The 21,318-nt window shown below is 39.4% G+C and overlaps 1 protein-coding gene and 1 pseudogene across 6 annotated transcripts in view; both read right to left on the minus strand.

The window, feature by feature from the left end:
• Positions 1–18,514, minus strand: part of LOC103352426 (POTE ankyrin domain family member A) — a 204,348-nt gene extending 185,834 nt beyond the window's left edge. For 2 of the 6 annotated variants that reach the window (XM_051833797.2, XM_051833798.2), the window contains exon 1: positions 18,075–18,514. In XM_051833797.2, the coding sequence (XP_051689757.2) occupies positions 18,075–18,298 (224 nt within the window). In that variant the 5' untranslated portion in view covers positions 18,299–18,514. The remainder of the gene's footprint in view (positions 1–18,074) is intronic. The other 4 variants (XM_051833800.2, XM_051833799.2, XM_051833795.2 and 1 more) reach the window with 3 other exon arrangements.
• A 774-nt stretch (positions 18,515–19,288) lies between these two features.
• On the minus strand, positions 19,289–20,939 carry LOC100348101 (poly(rC)-binding protein 2-like; annotated as a pseudogene).
• Between the last annotated feature and the right edge of the window lie 379 nt (positions 20,940–21,318).

Consider the following 21,318-nt stretch of genomic DNA (forward strand, 5'->3'; position numbering starts at 1 on the left):
CGGAATTACTTCCCTTTTGAATCAAAAAAAAAGAAAGAGAGAGAGAGAGAGATTTACCACTCCTAACCTGGGAGTGTCACCTTTGGGACACCAAACAGAGCTCTCAGGCCACACCCATCTCAAGCCCTAAGGCTCCATCAAAAACAGATAGTCCACTTAATCTAGAGTCATAGTATAACAAGAAACAGCACCACAGTGAAGAAACCAAATATCTCCAATATGCCAAATAACAAACACAAAAACCGAGGTAATACAAACAAGGAAGTCACCATGACGCCCTCAAATGAAAAAGACACCCCAATTCAAGATTATGAAGATGATGACATAGAAGAAATGCAAGAAGCAGATCTCAAAAAATTGATAAGAACATTAAGAAGTTCTCAAAAACAAATTCTTGAACTACAGAAATCCTTAATGGACAAGATAGAAAATCTCTCTCGTGAAAATGAAATATTAAGGAGGAATCAAAATGAAACGAAACAACTAGTACAACAGGAAACTCAGATAGTGACTGAAGTGAAGAATTCAATAGATCAAATGAAAAACACAATAGAGAGCCTTACAAACAGAATGGGTGAAGCAAAAGAGAGAATATCGGACTTAGAAGACAGAGAACAGGAAAGGATACAGTCAGACCAAAGAAAAGAAGAGGAAATTAGAAATCTAAAACATATTGTCGGGAATCTTCAGGATACTATTAAAAAACCCAACATTCGGGTTCTAGGAGTTCCTGAAGGCATGGAGAGAGAGAAAGGATTAGAAGGCCTTTTTAGTGAGATATTAGCAGAAAATTTCCCAGGTTTGGAGAAGGACAGAGAAATCCTAGTACAGGAAGCTCACAGAACCCCTAATAAACACGACCAAAAGAGATCCTCACCACGACACGTTATAATTAAACTCTCCACAGTGAAACAGAAAGAAAAGATCCTAAAATGTGCAAGAGAGAAACGTCAGATTACTCTCAGAGGATCTCCAATCAGACTCACAGCTGACTTCTCATCAGAAACTCTACAAGCTAGGAGGGAATGGCGAGATATAGCCCAGGTACTAAGAGAGAACAACTGCCAGCCCAGAATATTATATCCTGCAAAGCTATCATTTGTGAATGAAGGTGAAATAAAGACTTTTCATAACAAACAGAAATTGAACGAATTTGTTGCCACTCGTCCAGCCCTGCAAAAGATGCTTAAAGATGTGTTACACACAGAAACACAGAAACACGGTCATCAGTATGAAAGAAGATAAAGGAAGGAAACCTCACAGCAAAGGATCACAGGGAATTCAAAGCATATATTAGAACTTATCTTTGGCAAATGGCAGGGCAAAGTTACCACTTATCATTAGTCACATTGAACGTGAATGGCCTGAACTGTCCAGTTAAAAGACACAGATTGGCTGATTGGGTTAAGGAACAAAACCCTCCATTGGCTGCTTACAAGAAACACATCTTTCCAACAAAGATCCATACAGACTGAAAGTGAAAGGCTGGAAAAAGATATACCATGCCAACAGAAATGAAAAAAGAGCGGGTGTAGCCATCTTAATATCGGACAACATAAACTTTACCACAAAAACTGTTAAGAGAGACAAAGAGGGGCACTATATAATGATTAAGGGATCAATACAACAAGAAGATATAACAATTAGCAATGTATATGCACCTAACTACAGGGCACGAGTTTATCTAAAAGATTTATTAACGGACTTCAAGGGAGACTTAGACCCCAATACAATAGTACTGGGGACTTCAATACTCTACTCTCAGAAACAGGCAGATCAACAGGACAGAAGATCAACAAGGATACAGTAGATTTAAACGACACTGTAGCCCAAATGGATCTAACAGATATCTACAGAACTTTCAATCCTACAGCTAAAGATTTTACATTCTTCTCAGCAGTACATGCAACCTTCTCCAGGATTCACCACATACTACGCCATTAAGCAAGTCTCAGCAAATTCAAAAGAATTAGAATCATACCATGCAGCTTCTCAGACCATAAAGGAATGAAGTTGGAAATTAGCAACTCAGGAATCCCTAGAGCATACGCAAACGCATGGAGATTGAACAACATGCTCCTGAATGAACACTGGGTCATAGAAGGAATTAAGAGAGAAATCAAAATTTTTCTGGAAGTAAATGAGGATAACAGCACAACATACCAAAACTTATGGGACACAGCAAAAGCAGTGTTAAGAGGAAAGTTTATATCAATAGGTGCCTACATCAAGAAATTGGAAAGGCACTAAATAGATGAGCTTTCAATTCAACTCAAGGATCTAAAAAACCTACAGCAAACCAGACCCAAATCTAGTCGGAGAAGAGAAATAATTAAAATCAGAGAAGAAATCAACAGGATTGAATCCAAAAAAAAAAAATTACAAAAAATCAGCCAAACGAGGAGCTGGTTTTTTGAAAAAATAAACAAAATTGACACCCCATTGGCCCAACTAACTAAAACAAGGAGAGAAAAGACCCAAATCAATAAAATCAGAGATGAAAAAGGAAACGTAACAACAGACACCACAGAAATCAAAAGAATCATCAGAAATTACTACAAGGACTTGTATGCCAGCAAACAGGGAAACCTATCAGAAATGGATAGATTCCTGGACACATGCAACCTACCTAAATTGAACCAGGAAGACATCGAAAACCTAAACAGACCCATAACTGAGACAGAAATTGAAACAGTAATAAAGGCCCTCCCAACAAAGAAAAGCCCAGGACCAGATGGATTCACTGCTGAATTCTACCAGACATTTAAAGAAGAACTAACTCCAATTCTTCTCAAACTATTCAGAACAATCAAAGAAGAGGGAATCCTCCCAAATTCTTTCTATGAAGCCAGCATCACCTTATCCTAAGCCGGAAAAAGATGCAGGACTGAAAGAGAATTACAGACCAATATCCCTGATGAACATAGATGCAAAAATCCTCAATAAAATTCTCGCCAATAGAATGCAACAACACATCAGAAAGATCATCCACCCAGACCAAGTGGAATTTATCCCTGGTATGCAGGGATGGTTTCATGTGCGCAATACAATCAATGTGATACACCACATTAACAGACTGCAGAAGAAATACCATATGATTATCTCAATAGATGCCGAGAAAGCATTTGATAAAATACAACACCAGTTCATGATGAAAACTCTACGCAAACTGGGTATGGAAGGAACATTCCTCAATACAATCAAAGCAATTTATGAAAAACCCACGGCCAACATCCTATTGAATGGGGAAAAGTTGGAAGCATTTCCACTGAGATCTGGTACCAGACAGGGATGTCCACTCTCACCACTGCTATTCAATATAGTTCTGGAGGTTCTAGCCAGAGCTATTAGGCAAGAAAAAGAAATTAAAGGGATACGAATTGGAAAGGAAGAACTCAAAATATCCCTCTTTGCAGATGACATGATTCTTTATTTAGGGGACCCAAAGAACTCTACTAAGAGATTATTGGAACTCATAGAAGAGTTTGGCAAAGTAGCAGGGTATAAAATCAATGCACAAAAATCAACAGCCTTTGTATACACAGACAATGCCATGGCTGAGGAAGAACTTCTAAGATCAATCCCATTCACAATAGCTACAAAAACAATCAAATACCTTGGAATAAACTTAACCAAGGATGTTAAAGGTCCCTACGATGAAAATTACAAAATCTTAAAGAAAGAAATAGAAGAGGATACCAAAAAATGGAAAAATCTTCCATTCTCATGGATCGGAAGAATCAACATCAAAATGTCCATTCTCCCAAAAGCAATTTATAGATTCAATGCAATACCAATCAAGATACCGAAGACCTTCTTCTCAGATCTGGAAAAAAATGGTGCTGAAATTTATATGGAGGCACAAGAGACTTCGAATAGCTAAAGCAGTCTTGTACAACAAAAACAAAGCCGGAGGCATCACAATACCAGATTTCAGGACATACTACAGGGCAGTTGTAATCAAAACAGCATGGTACTGGTACAGAAACAGATGGATAGACCAATGGAACAGAATTGAAACACCAGAAATCAACCAAAGCATCTATGGCCAACTTATATTTGATCAAGGATCTAAAACTAATACCTGGAGCATGACAGTCTATTCAATAAATGGTGCTGGGAAAATTGGATTTCCACGTGCAGAATCATGAAGCAAGACCCCTACCTTACACCTTACACAAAAATCCACTCAACATGGATTAAAGACCTAAATCTACGTCCTGACACCATCAAGTTACTAGAGAACATTGGAGAAACCCTTCAAGATATTGGCACAGGCAAAGAATTTCTGGAAAAGACCCGGGAGGCACAGTCAAAGCCAAAATCAACTATTGGGATTGCATCAAATTGAGAAGTTTCTGTACTGCAAAAGAAACAGTCAGGAGAGTGAAGAGACAACCGACAGAATGGGAAAAAATATTTGCAAACTATGCAACAGATAAAGGGTTAATAACCAGAATCTACAAAGAGATCAAGAAACTCCACAAAAACAAAACAAACAACCCACTTAAGAGATGGGCCAAGGACATCAATAGACATTTTTCAAAAGAGGAAATCCAAATGGCCAACAGGCACATGAAAAAATGTTCAAGGTCATTAGCAATCAGGGAAATGCAAATCAAAAGCACAATGAGGTTTCACCTCACCCCAGTTAGAATGGCTCACATACACAAAGCTACCAACAACAGATGCTGGCGAGGATGTGGGGAAAAAGGGACACTAACCCACTGTTGGTGGCAATGCAAACTGGTCAAGCCACTATGGAAGTCAGTCTGGAGATTCCTCAGAAATCTGAAGATGACCCTGCCGTTCGACCCAGCCATCCCACTCCTTGGAATTTACCCAAAGGAAATTAAATTGGCAAACAAAAAAGCGGTCTGCACCCTAATGTTTATTGCAGCTCAATTCACAATAGCTAAGACCTGGAACCAACCTAAATGCCCACCAACGGTAGACTGGATAAAGTAATTATGGGATATGTACTCTTTAGAATACTATACCACAGTAAGAAACAACGAAATCCGGTCATTTGCAACAAAATGGAGGAATCTGGAACACATCATGCTGAGTGAAATAAGCCAGTCCCAAAGGGACAAATACCATATGTTCTCCCTGATCGGTGACAACTGACTGAACACCAAAAAGGAAACCTCCTGAAGTGAAATGGACACTATGAGAAACGGTGACTTGATCAGCATAGCCCTGACTGTTAATGAACAACTTAATACTTTATCCCTCTTAGTAGTTTTTTTTCTCTGTTCTACTTAATACGACTGGCTTAATTCTGTAATTAATACACAGTTATTCTTAAGTGTTAAAACTTAACTGAAATGTGATCCCTGTTAAACATAAGAGTGGGAATAAGAGAGGGAAGAGATGTATAATTTGGGACATGCTCAAGCTGACTTGCCCCAAATGGTAGATTTAAAAACATACCAGGGGATTCCAATTCAATGCCATCAGGGTGGCATGTACCAATGCCATCTCACTGGGCTAAGTGATCAATTTCAGGTCACAATTGATCATAATGAAAGGACTAAGAGTCAAAGGGAGCACATAAACAAGTCTAGTACCTGCTAACACTAACCGATGGAATAAATAAAGGGGAGAGTGACCCAACATGGGAAGTGAGATACTCAGCAGACTCATAGAATGGCAGATGTCCTAAATAGCACTCTGGCCTCAGAATCAGCCCTAAAGGCATTCGGATCTGGCTGAAAAGCCCATGAGAGCATTTCAGGCATGGAAAGCCAAGACACTCTGGCAAAAGATCTCTGCGAGTGAGATCCCAGTGGAAAGAACAGGTCTTCAAAGAAGGAGGTACCTTTCTCTGAAGGGAGGAGAGAACCTCCACTTTGACTATGACCTTGTCTAAACAAGATAAGAGTCGGAGAACTCAGAGGGCTTCCATAGCCTTGGAAACTCATGACTGGAGCATAGGGAGACTACTGATGCCATAGACAGGAGTGTCAATTGGTAAAGTCAACAACAGGAGTCACTGTGCACTTACTCCTCATGTAGGATCTCTGTCCTTAACGTGCTGTGTATTGAGATTTAATGCTATAACGAGTACTCAAACAATATATTTCACTTTGTGTTTCTAGGGGGGTGCAAACTGTTGAAATCTTTACTTAATGTATACTAAACTGATCCTCTGTAAAAAAAAAAAAAAAAAAAGAAATTATCAATTCCCAACTAGACTGTCACTGGTATTAAACATGACAATAGGTCTGATCTGATTTCATCATCATTTAAAAAATCATCTATTATTTTTCACTTTATGTTTCTGTGTGGGAGCAAACTGTTGAAAATCTTACTTAATGTATACTAAGCTGATCTTCTGTAGATAAAGAGAATTGAAAATGAATCTTGATGTGAATGGAAGGGGAGAGGGAGTGGGAAAGGGGAGGGTTGTGGGTAGGAGGGATGGTATGTGGGGGAAGCCATTGTAATCCATAAATCGTACTTTGGAAATTTATATTCATTAAATAAAAGTTTAAAAAAATCTCTGTGAGTGAGATCCCAGTGGAAAGAACAGGTCATCAAAGAAGGAGGTACCTTTCTCTGAAGGGAGGAGAGAACCTCCACTTTGACTATGACCTTGTCTAAACAAGATAAGAGTCGGAGAACTCAGAGGGCTTCCATAGCCTTGGAAACTCATGACTGGAGCATAGGGAGACTACTGATGCCATAGACAGGAGTGTCAATTGGTAAAGTCAACAACAGGAGTCACTGTGCACTTACTCCTCATGTAGGATCTCTGTCCTTAATGTGCTGTGCATTGAGATTTAATGCTATAACGAGTACTCAAACAGGATATTTCACTTTGTGTTTCTATGGGTGTGCAAACTGTTGAAATCTTTACTTAATGCATACTAAACTGATCTTCTATAGAAAAAAAAAAAGAAATTACCAATTCCCAACTAGACTGTCACTGGGATTAAACATGACAATAGGTCTGATCTGATTTCATCATCATTTAAAAAAAATCATTATTTTTCACTTTATGTTTCTGTGTGGGAGCAAACTGTTGAAATCCTTACTTAATGTATACTAAGCTGATCTTCTGTATATTAAGAAAATCGAAAATGAATCTTGACGTGAATGGAAGGGGAGAGGGAGTGGGAAAGGGGAGGGTTGTGGGTGGGAGGGACGGTATGGGGGGGAAGCCATTGAAATCCATAAGCCGTACTTTGGAAATTTATATTCATTAAATAAAAGTTAAAAAAAGAAAAAAAAAAGAATAGGTCATCAAAGAAGGAGGTACCTTTCTCTGAAGGGAGGCGAGAACTTCCACTTTGACTATGACCTTGTCTAAATATGATCAGAGTTGGTGGTCTCAAGAGGCTTCCATGGCCTTGGCGACTCATGACAAGAGCCTGGCGTGATTACTGATGCCATAAACAAGAGTGTCAATTTGTTAAGTCAACAACAGGACTCACTGTGCACTTGCTCCTCATGTAGGATCTCTGTCCTTAATGTGCTGTACATTGTGATTTAATACTATAACTAGTACTCAAACAGTATTTTTCACTTTATATTTCTATGTGGGTACGAACTGTTGAAATATTTACTTAATATATGATAAACTGATCTTCTGTATATAAAGATAATTGAAAATGAATCTTGATGTGAATGGAAGGGGGGAGGGAGAGGGAAAGGGGAGGGTTGCGGGTGGGAGGGAAGTTGTGGGGGGGGAAGCCATTGTAATCCATAAGCTGTACTTTGGAAATTTATATTCATTAAATAAAAGTTAAAATATATATAAAAAAAGAAAAATATTCAAATCTTTTGCCCATTTCTTACTTGGATTGTCCGTTTTCTTCTTGTTGAGTTTCTTGAGCTTTTTGTATATTCTGGATATTAATCCTGTATCAGTTGCATAGTTTGCAAATAATTTCTCCCATTCTGTAAAGTATTGATTGTTCTACTTATATACTTATCTACTTAATACTATTGGTTGAGCCATGTAATTAACACACAATTATTCTTAGGTGTTTAAAGGTGTTTAAAGCTGATTGTTTACTTATACACAGAAGATTTTCCCATTGCCTCTTCATTTTGCTGAGTGTTTCCTTTGCAGTGCAGAAGCTTCTCAGCTTGATGTAATCCCATTTCTTTATTGTGATTTTGATTGCCTGTGCTCCTGCAGTCTTTGCCAAGAAGTCTTTGCCTCTGTCAATGGCTTGCAGAGTTTTCCACCAATGTTCTCCTCTAGTAATTTGATGGTATCAGGTCATAGATTTAGATCATTGATACATTTTGGTTGACTTTAGTTTCATCCTTCTGCACATGGATACCCAATTTTCAAAGCTCTTCTGTTGAAGAGATAGTCCTTGCTCTCAAGATTTATTTTATCACTTTCATCAAAGTTTAGTTGGTTATAGATGTGGGGTTGATTTTGGGTGCTGCTATTCTGTTCTACTGTTCTACATGTCTATTTTTGTGCCAGTAAATGGCTATTTTGATTATAACTGCCCTGTAGCATATCTTGAAATCTGGTATTGTGATGCCTCTGTCTTTGTTTTTGTTCTATAAAATTGTTTTAGCTATTCGTGGTCTCATTTTTCCATATGAATTAGTGCATTGTTTTTGCTAGATGTGAAAAGGGTGTCATTAGCATTTTGATGGGGATTGCCTTGAACTGTAAATTCTTTTTGGTAGTATGGACATGTTGATGATGTTGTGCCTTCCAATCCATGAATATGGAAGATTTTCCCAATGTTTGTGTCTGCCTCTGTTTAATGTTTGATAATTTACATTGTAGACATCTTTCACCTCCTTGTTTAAATGTATTCCATAGTATTTGAATTTTTCTGTAGCTATTGTGAATGGGATTTACCTTAGAAGTTCCTTCTCAACCATGGCATTGTGTATACAATGGCTATTGATTTTTGTGTATTAATTTTATATTCTGCCTCTTTACCAAACTCTTTTATAGTTTCAACAGTCTCTCAGTGGAGTCTTTGGTTCCCCTATATACAGAATCACATCATCTGCAAATAGGGATAATTAGATTTCCTCCTTTCCAATTTGTATCCCTTTGATTTCTTTCTCTTGCCTAATGCCTCTGGATAAAACTTCCAGGACTATAATGAATAGCCATGGTGACAGTGGGCATCCTTGTCTTGTTACATATCTTAGTGGGAATGCTTCCAACTTTTCCCCCACTCAATAAGATATTGGCTGTGGGTTTGTCATAATCTGCCTTGTGTTGAAGAATATTCCTTCAAAACCCAATTTGCTTAAGGTTTTCATAATGAAAGGATGTTGTTTCTTTTTCAAATGCTTTCTCTACATCTATTAGGCAATCATGCTTTTTATTCTTCAGTTTGTTAATGTGATGTATCATATAAATTTGTTTGCAAATGTTGAACCATCCCTGCATACCAGGTCCAGGTGAACGATCTTTCTTGTTGGATTGGATTAGCTAGTATTTTGTTAAGGATTATTTTTGCATCTATTTTCATCAGAGGTATTGATCTATAGTTCTCTTTCTCTGTCATATCTTTTTCTGGTTTAGGAATTAAGGTGATGGTGACCTCATAGAAGGAGTTTGGGAGGATTCTCTCTTTCAATGGTTTTGAATAGCTTCAGAAGAATTTGAATTAGCTCTTCTTTTAAAGTCTGGTACAATTCAGCACTGAAGCCACCTGGTCAAGGGCTTTTCTTTGTTAGAAGGGTCTTTGTTACTGATTCAATCTCTATTTTGGTTATTGGTCTATTTAGGTTTTCTATGTCTTCATGGATCACTTTTGGCAGATTGTTTGTGCCCACAAATCTGTTTCTTCTAGATGCTCCAAGTTGTTGGCATATAGCTTGTCCATAGTAATTCCTGATAAGTCTTGTGATTTTTGTGATATCCACTATTACATTTTTTTTCATCTCTGATTTTATTAATTTGCATCTTCTCCCTCTTTTCTTGGTTAGCTGAGTTGATGGCATATCAACTTTGTTTACCTTTTCAAGAAAAGCTCTATCATTTCACTGATCTTTTGTAATTTTTGTAATTTTTATTTCAATTTTTTTATTTCTTCTCTAAATTTAATTCTTTCTTTCCCCCTACTAAATTTAGGATTGGTTCGTTGTTTTTCTAGGTCACTCAGATGCACTGTTAGCTCATTTATTTGTTACTTTCCAATTTATTGATCTAGACACTAATTGCTATAAACTTTCCTCTTAAAAAGGCAAATACCATATGTTTTCCCTGATCCGTGGTAACTAACAGAATACCCAAAACATAATGTATAGGAGTGAAATTGGCATTTTGAGAATCAAGAGTGTTTATAGCCTTTGTTTCTACTCTTGAGAAACAGTGTTTTTTTCTTCTTACTATTTGTTGAACTCTTTACTTGGTGTAAGGCTAATCTTATGAATATAAAATATGCTGAAAGTACATCATTATAAAAATTAAGAGAGGAAGGAGGAGGAAAGATGAGAGTGTGCACAGGAGGAAAGATGAGAGTATGAGCAGGAGAGAGGGAATGGTGGAAAGTGTCACTAAGTCTGTGTGTATTAAATAGGTAAAAGTTGCATAGCTTAAGTAAAATTTTAAAAATTAAATTAAAAAAAATTGCTTTTGGGGCTGGCACTGTGGTGCACCGGGTTCACACCCTGGCCTGAAGTGCCGGTATCCCATATGGGTGCTGCTTCGAGTCCCAGCTGCTCCACTTCCAATCCAGCTCTCTTCTATGGCCTGGGATAGCAGTAGAAGATGCACCTTTGTGAGAGACCCAGAAGAAGCTCCTGGCTCCTGGCTTCAGATTGGTGCAGTTCCGGCCACTGCGGCCAATTGGGGAGTGAACCATTGGATGGAAGACCTCTCTGTCTCTGCCTCTCCTCTTTCTGTGTAACACTGACTTTCAAGTAAAATAAATAAATCTTTTTAATAAATCATTGATTTTGCTGTATCCCACAAGTTTTTGATATGTTGTACTGTCATCTTCATTCATTTCCAGAAATTTTATTTCCCTTTTGATTTCTTCTATGACCTACTATTCATTCAAGAACAAGATGTAGGCATGGAAAGCCAAGACACAGTGGCAAAAAATGACCTAAATGAAAGATCTCTCTGAGTGAGATCCCAGTGGAAAGAATGGGCCATCAAAGAAGGAGGTACCTTTTTCTGAAGGGAGGAGAGAACTTCCACTCTGATTATGGCCTTGTCTAAATAAGGTCGAATTTGTGAACTCAAGAAGCTTCCATAGCCTCATAGTCTTGGCAGCTCATGACAAGAGCCTTGGGTAATTACTGAAATCATAAATAAGAGTGTCAATTGTTAAATCAACAATAGGAGTCACTGTGCACTTGCTCCCCATGTTGGATCTCTGTCCTTAATGTGTTGTACTGAGAATTAACGGTAATATGAGTCTTCAAACAGTACTTTATATTTTGTGTGTCTATGTGGGTGCAAACTGTTGAAATCTTTACTTAGTTTATACTAAATTGATCTTCTGTATATAAAGATAATTAAAAATGAATCTTTTTTTTTTTTTTGACAGGCAGAGTGGACAGTGAGAGAGAGAGAGAGAGACAGAGAGAAAGGTCTTCCTTTGCCATTGGTTCACCCTCCAATGGCCGCCGCGGCCAGCGCGCTGCGGCGGGCGTACCACGCTGATCCGATGGCAGGAGCCAGGTACTTCTCCTGGTCTCCCATGGGGTGCAGGGCCCAAGTACCTGGGCCATCCTCCACTGCACTCCCTGGCCACAGCAGAGAGCTGGCCTGGAAGAGGGGCAACCGGGACAGAATCCGGTGCCCTGACCGGGACTAGAACCCGGTGTGCCGGCGCCACAAGGCGGAGGATTAGCCTAGTGAGCCACGGCACCAGCCTAAAAATGAATCTTAAGAATAGGATGTGAGAGGGAGTAGGAGATGGAATGGTTGCGGGTGGGAGGGTGGTTAAGGGGGGAACCACTATAACCCAAAAATTGTACTTTCAAAATTTATATTTATTAAAGTTTTTTTTTTAAAAGAACATGTTGTTCAGTCTCCACATATTTACATATGTTCCAGAGATTCTTGAGTTGTTAATTTCCATTTTCTTTCCATTCTGGTGAGAAATGATACATGGTAATATTTCAATTTTTTTGAATTTGCTGAGACTTGCTTTATGACCTAGCATATCGTCTATCCTAGAGAAAATTCCATGCACTGATGAGAAGAATGCATATTCTGCAATTGTGGGGTGAAAAGTTCCATAGATATCAGTTAGGTTCATTTGGTCCATAGTGTCAATTAGCTCTGTTGTTTCTTTGTTGATTTCCTGTCTAATCGATCTGTCCACTGGTGAAAATGGGGTGTTGAAGCCCCCCATTACTATTGTATTGGGGTCTAGGTCTCTATTTAAATTTTTTTTTTATTTTTTTTGACAGGCAGAGTGGACAGTGAGAGAGAGAGACAGAGAGAAAGGTCTTCCTTTGCTGTTGGTTCACCCTCCAATGGCCGCCGCGGCCAGCGCGCTGCGGCCGGCGCACTGCGCTGATCCGATGGCAGGAGCCAGGAGCCAGGTGCTTTTCCTGTTCTCCCATGCGGGTGCAGGGCCCAAGCACCTGGGCCATCCTCCACTGCACTCCCTGGCCACAGCAGAGGGCTGGCCTGGAAGAGGGGCAACCGGGACAGAATCCGGCGCCCCGACCGGGACTAGAACCCGGTGTGCCAGCGCCGCTAGGCGGAGGATTAGCCTAGTGAGCCACGGCGCCGGCCTCTATTTAAATTTATTACCATTTGTTTTAAATTTCCAGGTGCCCTAGCAATGGGTACATAATCATTTACTATAGTCACATATTCATGTTGAATTGATCCCTTAATCATTACACGGTGCCCTTGTCTCTTTTAGCAGTCTTCATCTTAAAGTCTATTTTGTCTGATATGAGGATAACTATACCTCTTCATTTCTGCTGTCCATTAACATGGAATATCTTTTTCTATCCTTTCACTTTCAGTCTTTGTATATCTTTCTTTGTGAGGTATGTTTCTTGTAGGAAGCAAATAGATGAGTCTTATTTTTTAACCCACTCAGTCAGTCTGTATCCATTAATTGGAGAATTTATGCCATTTACATTCAAGCATAAATTCTATTCTATTCTATTGATAACTGAAAAATTATCTTAGCCATTTTTCATTAATATTCCTATTGCTTGCTTTGGATTTCCTTTGTACTTTGCTGAGAGGTTTTCTGCCTTCACATTCTTTCAATTATGACTATCTTTCTGTGTTTCTGTGTGCAGCACACCTTTAAGCATCTTTTATAAGGCCAGAGAAGTGAAAAATTCTCTCCAGTACAAGATGATATATATAGAAGGGAACTGAGGAAGGTCTTTATTTCACCTTCATTCATAAATGAGAACTTTGCAGTATACAGTATACAGTATACAGCCTTGGACAGTGTTTTTCCATTCTCTCCTAATCTGTGAGATTTCTGACTAGCAGTAAGCTGTAAGTCTAACTGGAGATCCTCTGAAAGTAATCTGATAATCTGGCATTCCTTTCATGCATATTGTAGAATCTTTTCTTTATGTTTTACTACTGAAAGTTTGACCACAATGCATCATGATTAAGATCTTTCCTGGTCACATCTATTAGTAGTTATATGTGCCTCATGTACTTGGACATTCCTTTCTTCAAATTAGGGAAGTATTCTGTACTGAATAGGCCTTCTAATCCATTCTCTATTTCCCCACCTTCAGGAACTCCTAAATCACATATGTTGGGTCATCTGATAGTATCCTATAAATCTCCACCACTGTTTTTTAATTTTTCTAATTTCTTTTTTTTTTTTTTTGATCTGAGAAATTTCCAGAAATTTGCCATATAGCTCTGATATTCTTTCTTATTCCTCACCAAGTCTATAGTTAAGGATTTCTACTGTATTTTTGACATATTGAATTCTTCATTTCTAATATTTCAGTTTGATTTCTCTTCAATATCTCAATCTCACGGTAACAATTCTCTTCCATGTAATGTATGGATTTCTTTAACTTGTGAATTTGCTTCTCACTGCTTCTGAGTAATCCTATGATTAATCTTTAATCTTTTCAATTCTTTTTCAGGAATTTCATCAACCTCTTCACCTCCAGATTCTAATACTGAAGTTTTGTTGTGCTCCTTTGGGGGAGTTATTTTGTCCTCCTTATTCCTGCTTATTGAATTTCTGTGTTTAGTTTAGGCATTTGTGGAAATGCTTATTGGTTTTCTCCTCTGGTCATTTTTATCTTTGAACTATGCCTCTGTTTCTTAGTGGAGTGTCTGCCCTATCAATGAATACCCATTGGTATGTGCTGGATGTGGCCTGGGAGCTCTGGTCAGTGCTGGGGCAAGTATCCATGGTGACACACAAGTTGGACGTGCTACATCTCTAATGTCTCATTCTCCAGAGCTGGTGCTTCATTCAGCTTTTAGCTGTGGTGATTGAGTGTTGTGTCTGCGCTTGTTGCTGCAAACCCACAGCCTCCAGTGTCCCTCTTCCTTCTGTGGAATTTCCACTGCAGATTTCTCTCCAAGTCTCCCCAGGGAATGCGTTTCCTCCTCTCTTTTTGGTATTATTTTCCCTTAGCCTAAAGCAATACATCCTTTCACTATTCTTCCTTCTGGAAATCCTCTCCAACTCTTCTTGACCTATACAAAACTACTGAAAGGTACGGAATCCCATAAAACTCCTATGGCAACAGATTCAGTTTCACCTTAATTTTAAAATCAGAAATAGATCCAACAAAGAAAGAGAACTAGAGACCAATACCTCTGATGAACATAGATGTAAAAATCATCAACAAAATGTTAGCTAATAGAATCCAACAACACATAAAAAGATCATCCAATTGGACCAAGTAATTTATATTCCTGGGATGCAGAGAAATCTTAACATATGCAAATTCATAAATGTGATACATCACTTTAACAAACTGAAGAATAAAAATATAATTATCTCAATAGATGTAGAGAAAGCATTTGAAAAAATACATCATTTTTTCATGATTAAAACCTTAAGCAAATTGAGTATAAAAGGAACATGCCTCAACACAATCAAGGAAATCTATGACAAACCCATAGCCAGCATCATTTTGAATGTGGAAAAGCTGGAAGTATTTCCACTAAGATCTGAAACCAGACAAGGCTGTCCATTTTCACCATTACTGTTCAATATAGGTCTGGAAGCTTTTGCCAGAGCCACTAGACAAGAAATGCAAATCAAAGGGATACAAATGGGAAAAGAGGAAATTAAATTATCCCTGTTTGTAGATGACATGATATATATATATAGAAGGGAACTGAAAGTCTGCAACTCAGAGATTATTAGATCTCAGAAGAGAGTTTGGCAAAGTTTCAGGATATAAAATCAACACATAAAAATCATTGTTTGTACATACAAACAATGCCTTCACTGAGAAAGAAGATCAGTCTATTCACAATAGCTACTAAAAATATTCAAATAATTTGGGATAAATTTAACCAGGGATGTGAAAGGTCTCTACAATGAAAATTACAAAGGAATAAGGAGAGAAATAAAAGACACAAAAAATGGAAAAGTCTTCCATACTGATGATTGGAAGAATACCATTAAAATGTCCATAGCATCCAAAGCAATTCAGATTCAATGCAATCCCAATCAACTTACCAAAGATATTCTCATCAGATCTAGACAAAAACTACCCTAAAATTCATATGAATCACAAGTGACCCCGAAAAGCTAAAGCAATATAAAATAATAAAAACAAAGTAAGAGGGACCAGCGCTGTGGAATAGTGAGTAAAGCCGCCACCTGCAGTGCCAGCATCTCATATGGCTGCCAATTCATGTCCTGGCTGCTCCACTTCTGATCCAGCTCTCTGCTATGGCCTGGGAAAGCAGTACAAGATGTCCCAAGTCCTTGGAGACCCATGTGGGAGATCAGGAAGAAGCTCCTGGCTCCTGCCTTCAGATCAGCATAACTCCGGCCAATTGGGGAGTGAAACAGCAGATGGAAGACCTCTCTCTCTCTCTCTCTCTCTTTTTCTGCCTCTCCTTCTCTCTCTATGTAACTCTGACTTTTAAATAAAATAAATAATTCTTTAAAAAAAAAAAAAGCAGGAGGCATCACAACACCTGATTTCAAGACATATTATAGGGCAGTTAGAATCAAGACAGTCTGGTACCAGGACAATTATAGACATGTAGATCCACGGAACAAATTAGAGACCCTAGAAATTAATCTATGCATCTACAAAAAAATAATCTTTGACAAATGAGCTAAAATCACTCCCTGGAGAAAGAACAGTCTCTCAAGAAATGGTTTTGGGAAAACTGAATCTCCACATGCAGAAGTATAAAACAGAACCCCTATCTTATACCCTAGACAAAAATCAACACACAACGAATCAAAGATCTAAACCTAAGCCCTGAAACCATCAAATTACTAGAAGAAAACACAAGGTAACCACTGCAAGATGTTGGGATAGGTAAGGATGTCTTGGATAACACTCCAGGAGCACATGCAGTAAAAGCAAAAACCACACCAATGTAATTATATCAAGCTAAGAAGCTTCAGCACACCAATAAGAAACATGCAACAAAGAGGCAACCAACAGAACAGGGGAAATATTTGCAGTCTATACATCTGACAAAGGATTAATATTCAAAATATATAGAAAAGGAGCCCAAGAAACTCAAACACAACAAAGAAAACAATCCAGTTAAGGAATGGGCTAAGGATATGAACAGGCATTTTCCAAAGATTGAAATACAAATGGCCAACAGATACTGAAAAGATGCTCAGGATCACTCTCCATCAGGGAAATGCAAATAAAAACCACAATGAGGTTTCACCCCACCTCAGTTAGAATGGATATCATCCAAAAATCAAAACATAACAAATGCTGGTGAGGATGTGCAGAAAAGCATACCCTAATACACTGTTGGGAATATAAACTAGTATAAACATTATGAAAGACAGTATGGAGATGCTTCTGAAATCTGAAAATAGATCTACTATATGGCTCAGCCATTCTACTCTTTGGAATGTTATCAGTAATCCCCCGTGTTTAGAGCAGCTCAACTCACAATAGCAGAGATATAGAATCAACACAGATGTTTATCAACTGAAGAACGGATAAAGAAAATGTGGTATATGTATATGATGAAATACTACTCAGCCATAAAAATATAAGAAATCCTACCTTTTGCAACAAAATTGATACAACTGCTTAGAGAAATAAGCCACTACCAAAAAGATATCATATGTTTTCTGATTTGTTGTATCTAATGTACAGAATACAAACAAAAGATGTAAGTGAAACTGACATTTTGAGATTTGATTATTGTTTACAGCCCTTGACTATACTCCTGAGAAACAGTGGTTTTTCTACTTACTACTTGTCAAATTCCTTATTTAGTGGAGGGTTAAGCTTGTGATTATAAATTAAATTCAAAGTATGTCGTGGCAAAAATTAAAGAAAATTAGAAAAGGATGAAGGAAGGTATGAGCAAGGGGGAGAGGGAGAGTAGAGTGGGAAATATCATTATGTTCATAAAGCTGCATATACAAAAACATGAAATCTGTTTCCTTTATGCAATTAATTTTAAATAAATATATTATAAAGAATATGCCAATCCAGAAACACATACATACAGAATCAAGTTGTAAATCCTCATACATTTTGGTGTTTCCGGATACCTTACTCAGTTCCACTCATTTATTTGTTCTTTCAACTATCAGTAAATGATTAATTTCTGGAAGTTAATACCATATTTTTGTACCTAGAAAGACACATCTTTGTTCACTACAAGCTGGTATTATCACAACATTAAGTAGGAGGCATGTGTGTAACTCAAAACTTTTAAATTCTCGGGGGTTTTTTGTTTAGTTTTTTTGCTTGTTTTGGTTTGGTTTTGGTTTTGCATACAACGGGGTATCGGACAGGAGTACACTGAAGATAAACCGAGATCTGGAGTTAATTCTGTTCGTTACATCGCTGTAAATGGCCAGTACAACTCTCGGGGAAGCAGCAGCGGCCGCAACACCATCTCAAGTTCTGATTTTGCTTCCGTCGCTCGGAAAGACGGTGGGCACCCAGGGGCCCGGCCCGGCTGCGCGTCTCCTTACCTGTTCTTCTTGTCCCTGGCGTTTACTCTGCTCTTCCCCAGCGCCAGCAGCTGCTGCACCCTGGCTACGTCGCCAGCGCAAGCGGCTTTGTGGATCTGCCCGAGATCCTTGTCTCGGATGTGATAGCCCAACTGGGACTGAAGCCCTAAACTATTTTCACATCCGACGGAGCCCCTCAAGAGCCACCTGTGCTTCTTACCCGCCCAGGTGAAAATACTTTTCATTGCGGAGGCTACAGAGGGCTATGTGGGCTATTCACCGCCCGTCTCGTCCCAACGTCTCTGTAACGGCAGCGAAGGAACCCGTTAAACACAAGAACCCCTCAACGCGCTGCGCAGCTGCGCGGGCACAAGGCTTGTGGGCCTTGGACGTCCAGCGCATGTGCTAGGCCCTGGCGTCCCAAATAGGATGTTGAGGGGTCGAGTTAGGAGCGAGTGAGCGAAGGAGAGACCTTTGCCTGTAGGGAAGCAACTGTTACGCTCAACTGAGGCTATTGGTAGAGTGAAACATTAGGATTCTGAAGTTTCCAATCTCTAAACTCCTCTGGGCTCCAGCTGGTCTCCTTAGGAATCTAGCAAATGCAACTACAAAAGGTTATTTTCGTGATTTCAAGAGTATGGCCATGTTTCTCATCAAATATAAGCTCATGAGGAGAAACCAATGCACATTTTCCAGAAGAAAATGACTTCTACCTTTCTTCTTTGGCCCAGATTACATTTACTTTTCACTTATTTACATTTTACTTTTCATTTTACTTACATTTACATTGGTGAGTACATTTACATTGGTTAGTACATATAACAGGGTATCCAACAAGCGTACACTGAAGATAAACCACAGTTTAGATTACTTACATTTTCATTTTTTTCTGTTATTTTCTCCAGTTGAATCTCCAGTCAATCCTTTATTATGGAGCATGATGTAATGCTTAGGATTTCTTTTAAAATGGTTATTCACTTGTTGCATGCATTTCATTATTTAGCACTAGGTTAGAATGACACTTTATTTTATATCAAGTTCTTAGATTATTGTTTTGTTTTGTTTGTTTCTAGGCTTTTTACTCTGTTCCATTGCATAGTCTGCTTCGTGCATCAGTACTCCACTACTTTAACTTTTTTATCTATAAAATATACACTATTTTAATACCCATTTCAGTTCAAAAGTTCTCCCTTCTTATTCTTCCTTTTCAGTGTGCTCTTGGCAATATTTACATCTACATTATTTGAGATGAATTTTTAAATACTATGCCATATTTTTAAAAGAATTAAAATGCCTTAATTAAAAACTCACAGGTTGACAATAAAGTGAATGGAAACTGGAGATTTATAACTATTTTAACCTAGAATTGATAACTTTTGTAAACTACACAGAGGGTGGTGGGTGGTGGTGAACAGCAAGAAGGGGATATGGATGAATCTGCATTGGTCCTGCAGCTCCCCATGCCACTCAACTCAAAAGGAAAGTCTGACAACTGAGCCAAGCTAATGCTGGCACCAGATCCAGTATTTTGCTTCTCAATAGATCCAGACATCTGACAGAGATGACTAATTTTGGTACCTTGACACTCGGTTAAGTAGGCAATCAAATCATTTGGAATGGTGCGTTCATGAGAAGCAGTTTGAGCAAATGCATCCAGACCTGCAATGAATCTGGAGATGCCATGCATGATGGTAAAATGCAACTGTTGCATTGCTGACTACCTGCAGCTTGATCAAATCTGGCTGTGGAATGGCCTATGGTCCTTTAATGGTATAGGCCTCTAGGGGTGGTTCCTCCAGGTCAGGGTTAAGGTACATGGACTGGGTGGCATAGGGAAAGCTCACATTGTCACTGCCTGAGCTATACCTGTCCTGACAATTGCAGATGGCCAGAGAACTGGTGACTTGGACTGGAATGGGATGGTCCCACCCTTGACAGGGAATCCAACGTGACCATGCAGATCTGCTTGACACTCTCAATGCTGGACTATGTAACGCCAGCAAGAGTGATGCCCCTCAGTTGAGTTGGGAAGCTTATCCCTTGCCATCTGCACTTGAGTCCCTATACTCTCTCAGATTTCCTGGTCTTGCAATCATCTTTTCCAATGAGAGAGCCACAATGACAAGCAAGGACCACCAGTCTCAGGGAACCCTGAGGTTTACTGGCAGCTGTGCTATTGATCATAGAGCTATTCGTGTCTTCCAGTTTGTCAATAATTATAGAAAAGGCTTTGAAAATGGCAGTAACAGCCGGCACCGTGGCTCAACAGGCTAATCCTCCGCCTAGCGGCGCCGGCACACCGGGTTCTAGTCCCGGTCGGGGCACCGGATTCTGTCCCGGTTGCCCCTCTTCCAGGCCAGCTCTCTGCTGTGGCCAAGGAGTGCAGTGGAGGATGGCCCAGGTACTTGGGCCCTGCAACCCATGGGAGACCAGGAGAAGTACCTGGCTCCTGCCATCGGATCAGCGCGGTACGCCTGCTGCAGCGCGCCGGCCGCGGCGACCATTGGAGGGTGAACCAACGGCAAAGGAAGACCTTTCTCTCTGTCTCTCTCTCACTGTCCACTCTGCCTGTCAAAAAAAGAAAGAAAGAAAGAAAGAAAGAAAGAAAGAAAGAAAGAAAGAAAGAAAGAAAGAAAGAAAGAAAGAAAGAAAGAAAGAAAATAGCAGTAGTGAGTCCAGCCAAAATGATAATTCTCTCAGGACAGTTCCCTTCTGAGATGTTGATGTGTGCACCACTCTCCTTGCACTTCTTCTTAACAAGTTCTCCTTTCTTTCCAACCCTACTGCCAACTTCCTTGCCATGCATACCAATCAGATGGTGAGAGTGACATTGAATCCACCTTCAGTCACACCAATGTCCATGTTGAGCAGTGTTCTTGGGAGTTAGACTTTGGTCATCTTTAGTCACTGAATGAGGGTGACAGTCAAAAACTGCAGGCTTGAGGTGATGGGGATGAGAATAAGGGAAGGGGGAGTGAAAAGGAAGAGGAATGGCAGGAAGGCCAGAGACAGGAAGGCAAGGGGGCCCCACGATCAGGCAGAGGAAGAAGAAAAGCATAAAGGGGAGAAGGAAGGGTGGATAGAAGGCAGGCAGGAGAGAGTGCATGCTGCACTGCTGCCTCTGCTGGTCTGGGCTACTACATCACATTAAGAAGAATTCTTGGGGCTGGTACTGCGGGCACAGTGGGTTAACACCCTGGCCTGAAGTGCCGACATCCCATATGGATGCCGGTTCAAGACCCGGCTGCTGCACTTCCAGTCCAGC

This window comes from Oryctolagus cuniculus, chromosome 6 (assembly GCF_964237555.1).
Source record: "Oryctolagus cuniculus chromosome 6, mOryCun1.1, whole genome shotgun sequence".
NCBI classification, from domain to species: domain Eukaryota; kingdom Metazoa; phylum Chordata; class Mammalia; order Lagomorpha; family Leporidae; genus Oryctolagus; species Oryctolagus cuniculus.